We start from the raw sequence: 14,922 nt of genomic DNA, 5'->3' as shown, positions 1-14,922 counted from the left end.
CCACAGCTTTCTTTTAATTTTTATTTGCATGGAGTACCTTTTTCCACCCTTCATGTTCAGTTTGCGTCTGTAGGTCTGAAGTGTGTATCTTCTATGTAGTAAATATGTTTTTTTATCCAATCAGCCACTCTATGTCTTTATATATATATATATATTTTTTTGGCTGAGGAAGATTTGCCATGACATAACATCTGTTGACAATCCTCCTCGTTTTGCTTGAGGAAGACTCACCATGAGCTGACATCTCTGCCAATCTTCCTCTATTTTGTATGTGGGTTGCCACCACAGCATGGCTGATGAGTGGTGTATGTCCATTCCCGGGAACTGAACACAGGCCACTGAAGCAGAGTGCACCAAACTTTACGACTAGGCCATGGGGCCAGCCCTCCACCTATATCTTTTGATTGGAGCATTTAGTCCATTGACATTTAAAGTAGATATCAATACATATGCACTTATCATCATTTTATTACATTTTTGTTTGGATGTTTCAGTAGCTTTTCTCTATTCCTTTCTTCTTCTCTTACTTTCTTCCCTTGTGTGTCGATGGCTTTCTTTAGTATTACATTTTGGTTCCTTTCTCGTAATTTTTGTGTATTTATTATAGGTTTCTGATTTGTGATTATCATGAGGTTCATATATAATAACCTACATATGTAGCAAACCTTTTGTAAGAGATGCCTTATGAGGCCCAGCAGTGTGCTTCCCTCTCATCATCAGTTCCAAATGTTCCAGGAGCATCCCCTGTGTGGGCTACCTGTGTCCTTCTGTTGTGGCAGGACTGCTCTTGCTGCAGGTGCCTGGGGAAGCTAAGCTTTCCCCCTGACAGGCTGGTTGTAATGCTCAGCTGTGTACAGCTGCTATGGTCCCTTCAGTCACTTTACTGGATGTCAGGAGCCCCAGCACAATTGACTGCAAGGTATAATAGCACATTCCTGCTGCAATTTTTCTGTTAAGTGAGTAGGTCCCCATCATGGCTGATTGCTAAGCTTAAGAGCTTAAAATTGCCAAAGGCCTCCAGCCTGTTAAGCTGTTGTCAGCACTTCCAGGACTAAAGCTGGGTGGGGCCTGCCCCAATCAGGGTAGCACACACTTGTTCCAGAGGTTGTAAGTTTGGGCTGACCCCCTACGTGGCTGTTTGAGAAGCACAAGTCTGCTGTAGCTCACAAGCTCCACCTCCCACAGGGCCATCCACACCATCAACACAGTCTGCCCCATGTATACCCCCCAACTCACTGAAATGGACCCATTTTCCCCATTGCAGAGGCCTCACACATTCTGCCAAGGCAGACCTACCTCGTACACATTCCCTTCCTCATAGAGGTGAATAATCCACTCACACCCCTTCAGAGTTCCCACCCACTGCACTTATGCAGGCCCACAAGTTACCCAAGGGCTTTCTCTTGAGTGGGGCCAGTCCCTAGGGTGGGCTGCCTTCCATGGCTGAGCTGGATTAAATCAGTGTTCTAGTGGATGGGGCTGCCTCCTGTGCTAACAGGTCAGAAGAAGAACTCCAGTGGCATCTGCCAGCATCTTTGTCAGCACATCTGACCTAGGTCACAATAATAGCTGCTACCAATGTCTCAGACCTGGGTTGGGGGACCCAGTGTGTGGAGGTCTCAATTCTTGCCAAGATGTGCCCAGAGCCTATCAAGTCTTTTCTCACCAGAGGACTGTGCATCCTTCTTTCTGGTTATTTAAAGTTGCTTTCTGAAATAGGTGAATTTGTGCATGGGCCCTTTAATAGTAGGCTTTTCTTTCCTCTTATGTCTGACAGCTTTTGTAGGGGTATTCCTCATTGTTGTTAACATCCAGGGAAACCAGATATTATGACATTTGTCTCAGTTGTGCTGAGTACGACAGCTGCTTATTGTGGCAAGACTCTCCTGCTCAGATCCCGCACTCCTCCAGGAAAAGCTTCAGACCTTAAGACGTCTCCAAGCCAAAGAGCCATGGCTAAAATACGGCTTGCTCCTCTTGAGAAAGGAGTTTCTGAGTCTTCTACCTCAGTCAACACTGTCCCCAGTTGTGGGGGTTCTTTTTATCCAGTTTCCAGTTCTCTCTCAGGGATAATTTTTCAAAGAGTGTCTGTAAATCTGTTGTGTCTAAGGGAGGAGATGAGGTCAGAGTCCCCTCACGCAGCCATCTTCCTAGCCCTTTATTCTCTTTGAAATTTATTTTCTGACATCTGTGTCATCATGAGAATTACTTAGACCAGGATTAGAAGTTTTGTCCATTTTCTGATTTAGAAACAGTGAATATGTTTTATAAACGGATTCTGGACCAGAAAGAAATAATGAGATTAGGAAAAATGCATTCTCATTATAGAGAAGCTTTGCTATTATAACTCTTGCTGATAAGTTTACTATGTCAGGTTGAAGAAAAACATTTTCTAGTTCAACAAAGAAAATTCAATGTTTTTAAGTCTTCTTTATCAATGTATTAAATTAGGATATTCTAGCCTACTTCTTACCTTGGAGGGACAATTTTAGGAGAATACGATAACTGGTAAAAAGCAACTTTATCTTTGGAAGGTGCTATATACCATAGGTATTAAAACTAACTTATCACCATAGAGAAGGGCCAGTGAAACCTGCTTCTTTCATCCACTTCTTTCGGGAATGGTCTTGGCATTGCACTTCAAGCAGAATTATTTCTTGCACAGATGAGGCTACAGAGGTGATCAATGTCTTCTAGTTTCAACAGAAGACATTTTATAAAACATATATAAAATATTTCAAGGGCCAGTGTTAGTCTGACTGACCTATCACATCCTTGTCATAAAATAATAGATGTTGCCTCTTGTGTATCATGAGGGGCTGGATATCATAAGGTCATTTCACACTGATTTCCACCCAATTTCAGAAACCAAAGAAAACAGACAAAAAATACCTTAATATAAACAGAACTTCTTAAAAGAAAACTACTCTGCCAAATGCATGGGGCTGACCAGTTGTTTCCTATCCCAGTGAATCAAAAGGGGCTACATGTCTTCAGACACATTTCTCATGTATATTTGCTTTCTTATTTATTTTCTAGCTCAGTTTTAGGCATATAGTTGGCACTCAAATAATATAAGCTGAACAAATAAAATAAATATCACATGTTGTATAATACATTTCTTTTTAATATCAGCTCATTCTCTCCCCTCTAGAGGAGTGTTATCAAATCTATGACTTATTTCCATTATTGGTCTCTGCCTTTCCCAAATTTAAGCCCTTTTCCCCTCCCACCTCTTCTTTTTCTCTTCCCTAATTTGTACCCCTTCTTCTTCCATACCTGACTAACAATACCTACCTCCAAAACCCTTTTCTCTTTTTTCTCTCCCTTTCTTTTGCACTTTGCCCATTCCCATCATTTTCTTCTATTTTGACTTTGCTCCAACGTCCACTGCTACCTGCAGTGATGCAGCTACTCCCCAGTGGTGCGTAGGGTTTAAATTATCCTAGATTAGCAAGATATGCAGGTACATGGGCATTTCAGAATGTTTTTAAATGGGTTTCTGAAGTGTATTGGCAGTGATATGACAGGGAAGGAGATGTGGCTAATGAAGAGAGACGTGTGATGGACACTTATTTAATACAGATGTGTTTATCTCGGTCAGATAGAATTAGTTACAGCAAGAAGAAGACTTTGCATAATAGAAAATGTAGGCAAACCTGTACCAGCTCCTTTTATCTTTTATAGTGTATACGACTTGCCTATTTGGTGCTGATGTATTTTCTTTTTCTTTTCTTTAGGAAGATTAGACCTGAGCTAACTACTGCCAAACCTCCTCTTTTTGTTGAGGAAGACTGGTCCTGAGCTCACATCCATCCCCATCTTCCTCTACTTTTTTATACGTGGGACATCTACCACAGCATAGCTTTTGCCAAGCGGTGCCATGTCTGCACACGGGATCTGAATTGGTGAACCCGGGGCCACCGAGAAGCGGAATGTGCGAATTTAACTGATGTGCCACCAGGTCAGCCCCTGTTCTGATGTATTCATATAAACATTTTTTGGTCTAAAGTAGATGGAATTCTCCTAAAATTCAGAGGCTACTGTTTCATAGTGAGCTGATTAAGCATAGAGAAGTGTGTTCCCTCCTCTGGGCAGGCATGATTCTGTGCATTCTCTCTGCTTTGAGTGCCTGGTCCTTCATGCATGCTCTGGCTAGGTGCTGTTATCTGCTTATGACTTCTCCTTGGTTGCTTATATCAACGTCTTTCGCCTTAGAATGTAGACTTTAATTTTACTGATCCCCAGTCTTTGTTTCTAGATATCCCAGAGAACCTTCAATAATCTCAAAAGAAATGCTCTAAACGTAATTTTCTTCACTTAGTTATTTGTATTGAATAGATATATTAAGCCCACTTTGGTAATAATGATAGGCTTCTTGAAGATGAACTAAATATGATAAAGCAATAAGGATTAAAACAAAATTATGAAATATTGTTTAAATTCTGCATCATAGAACAATGGAGCTTGAAGAAAACTTGGAGATGATTGCATCAAAGCTTTTCACTTCAAAGATGGAAAAATAACCTCTAAGAATGGAACTCCTTGCCCAAGAACTCACAGGAAGTGGCAGAACTGTACCTGCAGCCCAGGTATCCTTACCCCAAGTCCAGGGATCTTTAGCATTTCCTCTGAGTCTTTTAATTTAATCATTCCTCAAAGAACATGATAGAATTATATGATTTCTGAGTCACTGTTCAGATCCAATATTCTGCCAGCTGTACATTTTCCTACTCCCTGCTCTCCCAGTGTCTCCATGCTTTATTTGTCCATGTCTGAATCTCCAGCTAGGAAACCTCTGATATGCATCTCTGTCTTCCAGGGACATGAACAAAGAAGTAAAATCCTTAGAAATTTAGAAAAACCATTTTAAAAAATTAATTTAAGTCTTATGATGATAAACAGCAGGGTTTTACCCAAAGAAGACTAACTCTAAATGCCAGGTAGTACTTGGGCAGGGTGTGGGTAGAGAGAATTATTTGAAATCAAAGCAAGCACTGGGAATGTAAACATCCAGATTTTGGGAATTATTGTTGTGGAATGTAGGATCCATGTCTATTTCCACCTTTATTTAAGGAATATTACTGGAAAGGATGGAACGGGCTTCACCATAGAAGGAGGAGAAGAGCTAAAAGAGAAATATGAGCAAGACACATGAAAAGGAAGACTGAGAAGTCACAAAATATCTGTTATGTATAAATAATTTGGACTCCGGTATTTTTATATGATACATTTCAACAATAGATGAAAAATTGTGGTGCTCACAGGCTGTGCTATTTTCCTTAGCAAACTTGATAATAACAATAAAACCTTGACTGAACTCTTATAGTAGCACTTCTCAACCAATTTTCATGACATGGATACCAAAATGGTACACTGGGGTAAACTGAGATGGCTGTCGACAGCAAAATCAACTGTGTGCTGGTGTAGTCAGCTCAGGCACTACAGACCAATCGAGGGCTGAGAAGGTCAGCATCTAGTTGTAACTCATTCATGGCTCTGTAATGAGCCACATCACACTGCAGGGAAAATTCTATTCAAGTCAATTTGATATCCACTTGAGCAAATCTTATATTTATCAAATACATAACATATTCTTCAAGAATTATTTATTGAATAGCATCCTAAATGGCTGAAAATGTGTCTTTTCATCTGTAATATAGAGAGTATGAAGTCTAAGGTCCATGTTTAGTGAATCTGTGATGATTAGAAATCATGTAAGTAATGTGCCCATCACCACACCTAGTGCATGAGAAGCATTCATGGTATTTATTACTATTATCATCATTGTTACTATTATTATTTAAGTTGTTCACCTCCCCAAATGTGACCATTTCCTTTTCTTTTTACCTCTCTAGAGGAATAAAAGGAACAAGTTTTAGAAAGTTCAATTTATCTCATGCTTAAATATCTTAATATATTATGCAAATAATCTTTAGAGAATACATGACTTCTGCTTTATTTCATGACTCATTTCTTTCTTCCTTTCATCCCCTTTCCCCCTCCATCCTTGCTTTCTTATTTTCTTTCCTCTCCTTTTCTGCTTTCTCTTCTCTCTTTATCATGTCTCCTGTATTTCATCCTGAATCTTAATTCCTTCTATACTACTCAGTAGATGAATAATTCTGAAAAAAATTTAACTTCCATGTCAAATGCATATTTTAACATAATTTTCCCAAGTAATATAGACCAATGACACGGAAGGGAGGAATTTTTAGTTTGACAAGGCTCCTTTTAGAAATTTTAACTTTTAACTTTAAATTTAGTTTCAATCTTACAATCACTCCTAGATCACATTTTTTTTTATTGTTCTAGAGAGATGCCTGGATTAGATCAGTAGTTGTATGATGAAATACCAAGAAATGATTACAATTTTTCACTCAGGAAAATAATGCACCCTCTGGAAAGAAGAATGGGCTTTGATTGACCTTCTTCTAATGCACAAAGTAAACTCAGTAAGTTTAGATTAATTACTAGCCTGAGGATTCCTCCATTGGGATGCTGAAATCCATTATTAATGAAAAGCTTTATTTTGACTGAGTCCCACCTCCATAACCCAGCATTTAAGAAGTCTGCCATTACACTGTTGCCTTTCTAAGGCTTGGACTCAGCTGCTCTGAGGTAGGATCTTAGCTTTTCAGGAAAATCAGGTAAAACACTCCCCATATAACTAGTATGTTTTCCTTAAGCACCGCTCTATGACTATTAGAAAATCTCTTCAAGATTAAGAAGGATGAATTGTGCATTTACTTTTGGGCCGGCAGACTATTGAAAAAGGGATATTTTAGCTTAAAGAATGGGAAGCTAAGGAGAATCAGGGAGCAGTTTAAAAAGACATGAACAAATTTAAAGAGGATAAAGGGGCTTGTAAGTGCTGATTGGCTGGAAGAGAGAGCTTAGTATTCACGAATAAAAGTTTTCAGATATTAAGGGGTAGGTTGCAAGGGTGAACATTACTAAAGGAGAAACACTGATTTCCTTCTGAATATTTTTAAGGCAAGGATTATCCTACTTATATGTAATTAAGTGTGAGTGAAGGTCTTTAGCATGCTTGGGAGGAGATTTATATATGTTCAATTTCAGTCAGGAATGGCCACAAAGGGAGACAGAAGAGAGGCTTGGGAAAAAAACAGTTTGTTATACTCACAGTCCTAGAGACTGGTGGTATGGCACACCACAAAGGGACAAATGGAAAAGTCACCAGAGTGGTGAGAAGGCTGAAGGCAAGAGCAAAAGGAAAGCATTAGGCACAGCCTTTATTGGGGTTTCCACTGGAAAGATAAGGCAGGGCAGGAGGAACAGTTTAGGACTGGCTAGTTTGAATAATTTTATGGGGCTTTAATATGGTCTCTAGCCACCTGGTACCCAGTCCTGGGGTGACTAAGTCTCAGGAAGATTGTCCCCAGGGGTGCGCATGGCAGATAGGGGAGGTCTGGGCTGGCCTGGTTAGTTTGCATATCAAAGATGTGATTCCAGCTGGGCCCTTTGCTATCTCTAAGAATCAACAAGCCAGGAGGGGCAGTCTCTCCATAGCTAGAAAGGATTTTAAGATGTCAAAACATCATAATAAAAAGAAAATTTTAAATATACACATATGGGATATCAGGAAAGATTGGTCCAAGACCTCTCCATCTTGGACAGCCCTTCTTCCTGGTAGAATGTTGCCTAATCTCACTTTGAAATCTCTTCTTACAAGATGCTGTGAGGGTCACAGACTGTGCTGGATTTCCACGTCTTCTCCCAGAACAAATTCAGGCTTGAAACATGCAGCCTCTGCCAGCTGACACCTGCAGAGACACCCTCCTGGGTGATACTACTTCTCTTCACATAGCAGACCACAGGCAGGATCAGCCCCTCTCACAAAACTCACTCATCTCTTTCCAGTGCACAGATCCAAAGCTTCCACTCACAGTGACTTCCACACTTTGGCTGGATCTTCCCCAACTCCCACATCCTAACAAGCCTGGGGGATGTTACAACCAGTCTGGGAGTCAGGGTATTCTCTGCCTTGAACATCAGGAAGGCCTGAGTCCGACATCATTAAGATGAAAGGTTTTGGAGATATTTTTAGAAAAAATTATCTTTGGGGAGGGAAATGGAATTAAATCTGAGAACCTTGAGCCATGGATAATGATGATAGTGGAGGAAAGGTTACCAGATGGGGAATTGAATCTGAGGTTTCGCATGTGTGTATAAACCAAATCACACATTAAGAAATAGCATCAACGTTAATGTTAAAATTAGATTCTGGGAACTGCTATAAACAAAAACAGATCATAAAACATAATTGTGTTCATAGTGTAGGTATTCATTGTCCATGATTACTGGCCATGCCAAATATCCCACAGTATAGTATTAATTATGCATTTTGATGATGTGTCACCTTAGTTTTTATATACTTGATTCATGGACAAAAGTAAAATATTCTCCTTTGTACTAAGTCTCTTAGCATGCTACTCTCTGAGCAGGGTCTGTTGCTTTCACTCACATATATTCTCTTTCTCTCACATATACACACACACAAGCAAACTGGATCCAATTTGTGGTTCTTTTATGCCCTGAGTCTTGATTGTTTTAGAAATAAGGAAGTTGGCTCAAACCGCATCTTTACTCTCTTTTAGCTTTTGTATTCTATTATTGTCTACTCTAAGACAAGACCCTGGAGTTAGAAAATTTTAATTACTTAAAGAGATTTGAGACAATGAAAGTGATTTACTCTTTTTAATACTCTGTGGAGACCAATCTAAATTTTTCTGTAAAATGAAATTCTCTGGCTCATATTTAGATTGAAAAGTAATTTTTTATTTCTTAGGCAACTTTCAGATCGTTGGATCACATTCTTTGCTATTTGAGTCCCTCACTGTATTTTTTTTTAATTTTTCTTTTTTGAAGAAGATCAGCTAACTTCCACTGCCATCCTCCTATTTTTGCTGAGGAAAGTTGGCCCTGAGCTACCATCTGTGCCCATCTTCCTCTATTCTATATGTGGGACCCTTGACACAGCATGGCTTGATAAGCATTGTGTACACCTGCACCTGGAATCTGTAACAGGGAACCCCAGGCCACCAGAGCAGAGCATGCAAACTTAACTGCTGCACCACCAGCCTGGCCCCTCCACACTGTATTTTTAAAGGGATGATTGGCAGCTGATTTGATACTATCAGTAAGTGGTATACAAATTCTACAATGTGTCTAAGCAGAGAAAGAAAGATTGCTGGCCAAGATAAAATTGTTGCCTGTATGCATGGATATTTTAATATCCAACCAGTTACTGCCAGGCTCTATAAACACAATTTTAGATGTAAAATCTTAAATTCAGCCTCTTGGTATGTGTCAGAGCAGTGGTCGTCACAAGAAAATCTTTCACATGTTAAAGAAGGCATAAGTAGTTAATTTTTATCAACTTTGTTGAGAATTAATATTTCATATCCAGGTAGGGTTTATTAAGTATCCAGGCATTTATTTTTCTCCTCCTAAATTGAGGAAGTGTGATAAATTTAAGTTACCATAAAGTTGATTTTTATTTCCACCTCTGAAATTTTGCTTATTTATCTAGAAAATTATTTATAATATACATTCATCTTTGATGAACACCTAGAAAAATCTCTCTATTGCTCTAATTATTTTCTCTTCCAGCTAAAGGGAGATTTATTCCTTCTTGATGCCTCAGAAACTTTACATTTGACTGTTGTGGAACCAAAAATTCTAGGTATAGTTATGATTTTGGTGGCTGATACATTTTACAGAAATATACTTCTTCAGTAATTCTGTCACTGAAATCTGAAGGGATATGTTACAATATAATAATAATGGTAATAATAAACTCATGCCTCAACACCCCTGAAAATATCCAAATGATGCACGTTTACATTCATCAAGAATAAAATGTGGGCTGACCAGGTGGCACAGTTGTTAAGTGTGCACGTTCCACTTTGGTGGCCCCGGGTTCACTGGTTCAGTTCCTGGGTGCAGGCATGGCACCACTTGGCAAGCCATGCTGTGGCAGGAGTCCAACATATAAAATGGAGCAAGATGGGCACAGATGTTAGCTCAGGGCCAGCCTTCCTCAGCAACAAAAAAGAGGAGAATTAGCGGCAGATGTTAGCTCAGGGCTAATCTTCCTCAAAAAATATAAAAAGAATAAAATGTATGAGAACTGTTTGCATTTAGTTTAAGGGAGTTTTGATACTTCTTATCTGTAAATTCAGAAATTTTTTCCCATTTGGAGTTGTCTTTACTCATAAATGTGAAGGATCAGTAATGTGGTGGAAAAAATGCTAAGGTATGAAAAAAAAACTGCATAGCAATGAATTCCTAGGATATTGTAACATTTTCATAAGTTCAGAATGCCACCCTATCACAGAAACTCTGTTAACCTTTTGGCTGAACAATTTAAGAGAAATTTAGGCCACACTGGGATAATAACAGCTAGTATTAAGACATAAAATTTTAGCCCACTCCATGATGTCAACTAGAAAGACTGCCATGATGATAAACCCAAAGGCCTGCTTGTAGAATAAAATTTATGGTGGTCCTCATTCAATATTTATCACCCTGAATTATCCTGTGAGAACAAAGAAACCAAACTGGGTAAAGTAACCCATGCCTAAAACATGAACTTCTTTGGCAGCTCTTCTGACCATAGCTCAGTGGACCCTGACCCTCAAGTTAAGTTAGTAGTACTAGCTAGTAATCCTTGATATTCCAAACATTCACAAAGATATTTAATAACAGCAGCCAAAAAGATTAAATTTGTCTAGCTTTATTTGCTCCATGTCTATTTCCTATCAATTTATGAAATCACAAATGTATGTGTATGTACGACCTTAACATTGTAATTATCTTAATGACTGAGAACAATTTAAATCCAATCAAGCTATGAATATTGATTACAAGGCAATATAGAGAGGAAGGCACAGTTACCCACCTCAGGAAATACTCCGTCTAAAGTGGTAATATTATAGAAGGTGTATAGAAGATGCTTCAAAATAAAAATGGGACAAACTCTAAATGTGGTACTGCATGAGCTGTTACATTTACCTCTCACATTAATCCTAGAGGGATATAGACCTATGTTAACCTTTCATAGATGATGAAACTGAGTTTGTCTATAAATTAATCTGTCCAATGTCACATAGACCATTAATATTGAAACCAGGATTCAATATGATTCTGAAGTCTGTGTTCTTTTTTATCCCACGCTGCTTCTGACATACTATTCATGGTGGGTTCTCCCTAAGTAGCAGATTATTAATTAACCCATCAACATTTTGCCTCTGGGGCCCTAGGAGCTACCATGTGACATGGGCATGGAGGCCATTCTCCAGAACGCCACTGACTTCAACATCTTGGGTCTCATCACCCAACCCACGTTCCCTGAGCTTATCTTTGCAGTGGTCTTCTCCATCATTTTGGTGGCTGTAATGGCCAATGTGGTCAGGATGCTGCTCATCCACATGGACTCTCACCTCCACACGCCCGTGTACTTCTTGCTCAGCCAGCTGTCCATCATGGACACAGTCTACATCTGTATCACTGTCCCCAAGATGCTGCAAGACCTTCTGTCCAAAGAAAAGACTATCTCTTTTCTGGGTTGTGCTCTTCAGATATTCCTCTACCGGACCCTGATGGGAGGGGAATTTTTCCTGCTAGGCCTCATGGCCTATGACCGGTATGTGGCTGTATGTAACCCAGTCTGCTATACTCTCCTTATGAACCACAGAATTTTCTTGTTCATGGTGGTGAGCTCCTGGATTGGTGGCTCCTTGGATGGATTCATGCTGACCCCCTTCACCATGAGATTCCCCTACTGTGGGTCCAGAAAGATCAATCACTTTTTCTGTGAGATGCCAGCAGTGCTGAAGCTGTCATGTGTCGACACGTCACTCTATGAGACCCTGATGTATGCCTGCTGTGTAGTGATGCTACTCATCCCTATATCCACCATCTTTGTCTCATATACCCGTATCCTGCTCACTGTCCATTGGATGAAGTCTACGGAGGGCCAGCATAAAGCCTTTGCCACCTGTTCCTCCCATATTATGGTAGTGAGCACTTTCTATGGAGCAGCCTTCTACACCAATTTGCTGCCCCATTCCTACCACACACCAGAGAAAGACAAGGTTGTGTCCGCCTTCTACACCATCCTCACCCCCATGCTCAACCCACTCATCTATAGCTTGAGGAATAAAGATGTAGCCACAGCTGTAAGGAAAGTGCTGAGGAGATGCACTTCCTCCAAGAGATTCAGAGTGGGAGATGTGTCCAGGAAATACTAAAGGAGGCAGGGCCCAAACATCCCGGGTACTGCGGCCAATGTCACACCGTCATTCCAGAATATGCATTCTTGATTCTGAAAAATATCCAGTGTCACTTTAACAATCCTGAATTATCAACAGCCAAAATCATCCCATTGCAAGCATCATTTATGAACTATAGCAAAAGGTAGAAAGCATCTCAGAATTAGCCAACTTGCTTGTCTGGATTCACCAAAAAACATTTCCCAGGGAGCATTCTCTTCAAGTAACACTAAATCAGGCAGACCAAATATCTCTTTGAAGAGTTCTGAATCAATGCTTTTATATGTTACAGGTGTTCATGTGTCTTTTGTGTCTGTACTGCTGACCAACTTTTGAAGGGGAAGGAGGTGAAAGGTGTCAATAGGCACATGTGTGTGGGGATGGATTGTAATTAGTCTTTGGGTGGTGAACATGATGTAATCTACACAGGAATCAAAATATAATGATGTACACCTGAAATTTATGTAACCTTATAAACCAATGTTAGAGCAATAAAAATAAAGAAATTTCAAGTAGCAGTCACTATGTCCTTGATAATTTAATGTCAAACAGTCAGTACAAATTAAATATTTTCTAACGATAATAATGTAGCAGCTTTACTTAGGAACCTTTTATACAGACAATTCAGTTGTATTTTGGTTTCTATATTCTTAGTCACCTTTTATGAATGTTTGTGTTCTCTAACCACTATGGGTAATTATTATGGCTTTTTCCCCATAGTGTCTAATATGTGCCTGGAAATCAATAAACATTTATGGATCAATTAAAAATTGATTTCTATCACTAAGGTAGTAACATTGCTATAATCTTTCTAACATTTTATCCATGCCTTAATAATATGGCATAGATAAACATGGAATAAACAAATCAAGACGTTACATTAGCTAACACAGCTGTCTTGGTCAATGCTCCCATTCTCAATCTCTCCAGCTGGTATACTGGTAGACAAATATTTCTTCTTTTAATTAGCTTTTGGTTAAGTGTGGTGTTTTGATAGATGCGGGTCTTCAATAGAACATTAACTAAACAAAGAGCACACTTACTGAGCTTCTTCTATCCATTTATCCAATTTTAACTTTCAAATGAATATAAGATCATAAAATATGACAAATTAAAAAAATGTTTTGATTCAGCTGGTGTTTATTTTCTCTATCAATAGAAGGCTTACAAAATGTTGGACACATTTTTCGGTGGTTTCATAGTTGGCAAAGTGTAAGAAAAGATTACTCAGCCCTATGTTATTTTAGTTTCCACATAGAGGGAAAAATGTTTCCTCCATAGATGTTGATGTAAGTTAAACATATTCTCATCAATATCTTTTCACAAGATTAGTTTTGACTTGGAAGTTTCCAAATAAATTGATCTTATCCTGAAATCAACCAAACAGAAAAGAGATGGAAGAATGACTTGGATAGATAAATCTCTTCAAGTGGAGAAACCGACTGGGATTCATTTACAACATATCCTCAATGTTATTTTAACTCAGTACCATTTCCTTTTAATTCTCTTGAGACTCTGCTTTCTGTTTCCTGCCTTTGGTTATCATCTCTACTGGTCTTTCCCTCCAAAAAATCTTTCACATCATAATTCTCATTTCCCCTCTATTTGTGCCTTCTTTCTCATTTCCTCAGAGTCCTACCTGGACCTGGGTTGCTATATATTATCTAACAGGGATTTTGTTCTTACATTTCCAAGATGAATCCTTTGCATACTTAACAAGAACATTTAACTTAATAAATAGTTCAAAATTATCTGAAAACAGCAGGTAAGGGAGGTGCATTTAGATGACTTCCTAGAAATTTCATAGGAATCAGTCACTAGATCGGGGCAGGGGAAGAGGGAACTTCTGTGATGCTAAGAGTCTGTACTCCATCTCAATGGTGGTTGCATGGATGTGTTCACTTTGTGATAACTTATTGGTCTTGTCACTTCTGATACTTGCATTTTTCTGTTGTATGCTATTCTTTAATATAAGTAAACTTTTTTTTTAAGTTACATCATATATATTGTGGATGTCCTCTCTCCTCACTTACAAGACCAATCCTATCTTATGAGGGATAAGCAAGGATTTTTCTCCAGTCATTGTACCAAATTACTATGTAAGATAATTTATGGTCCCAAGATTTTCCTCTTTATTAAAAATATATTAACTTGAGAATGAAAGTTGTGATAATTTAAAATTTTTCAAAAATGCCAATTGTATACACACAAGATGTCAGGTACTGTTCCAGATTATGGAGAAAAGATGAAGCGAAAACAGTCCCCATTGTTCAAAACATATTCAACTACATTATGTGATTTTCGTTCTGATCATCACAAAGTCCTACCAAGTTTTTAGAGAAGGAATCAACCTCATGGGAGATGAAGAAGCTGATGTTCAGAGCAAGTTATAACCTCTCCCAAGCTATAGGGGGATGGGGGACTCAGAACCATATCTTTTGACTTCTGGCATTGTGTTTTTTGTGCCAAACCTTCCTATTAATTAAGAGAGAAGAGCATGGCACAATGTGCTGCGTCTTAGTCATGATAGTGACCTGGGGGAAAAATTCATCGTGGGAGTAACACATTGATAAATCCCTGTTCATTTTCTGCTATATGCCAGCTAGTCTGGTCTACCAAGAAC

The 14,922-nt window shown here is 38.9% G+C and overlaps 1 protein-coding gene across 1 annotated transcript; it reads left to right on the top strand.

Annotated features, from left to right (window-relative positions):
• The first annotated feature begins 11,303 nt into the window (after positions 1 to 11,303).
• LOC138923033 (olfactory receptor 2T2-like) lies at positions 11,304 to 12,278 on the top strand. The gene has a single exon (XM_070259548.1). It carries the CDS (start codon positions 11,304 to 11,306, stop codon positions 12,276 to 12,278), a length of 975 nt encoding a protein of 324 aa, XP_070115649.1.
• The last annotated feature ends 2,644 nt before the right edge of the window (positions 12,279 to 14,922 follow it).

This window comes from Equus caballus, unplaced genomic scaffold (genome assembly GCF_041296265.1).
Source record: "Equus caballus isolate H_3958 breed thoroughbred unplaced genomic scaffold, TB-T2T haplotype2-0000440, whole genome shotgun sequence".
Classification (NCBI taxonomy): Eukaryota; Metazoa; Chordata; class Mammalia; order Perissodactyla; family Equidae; genus Equus; species Equus caballus.
Note: the sequence above shows the minus strand (reverse complement) of the source record. Positions and strands in the feature narration are given on the sequence as shown.

What these genes read in the sequence shown, in the direction of transcription:
- LOC138923033 (XM_070259548.1), top strand. Translation starts at nt 11,304, where the DNA reads ATGGGCATGGAGGCCATTCTCCAGAACGCCACTGACTTCAACATCTTG.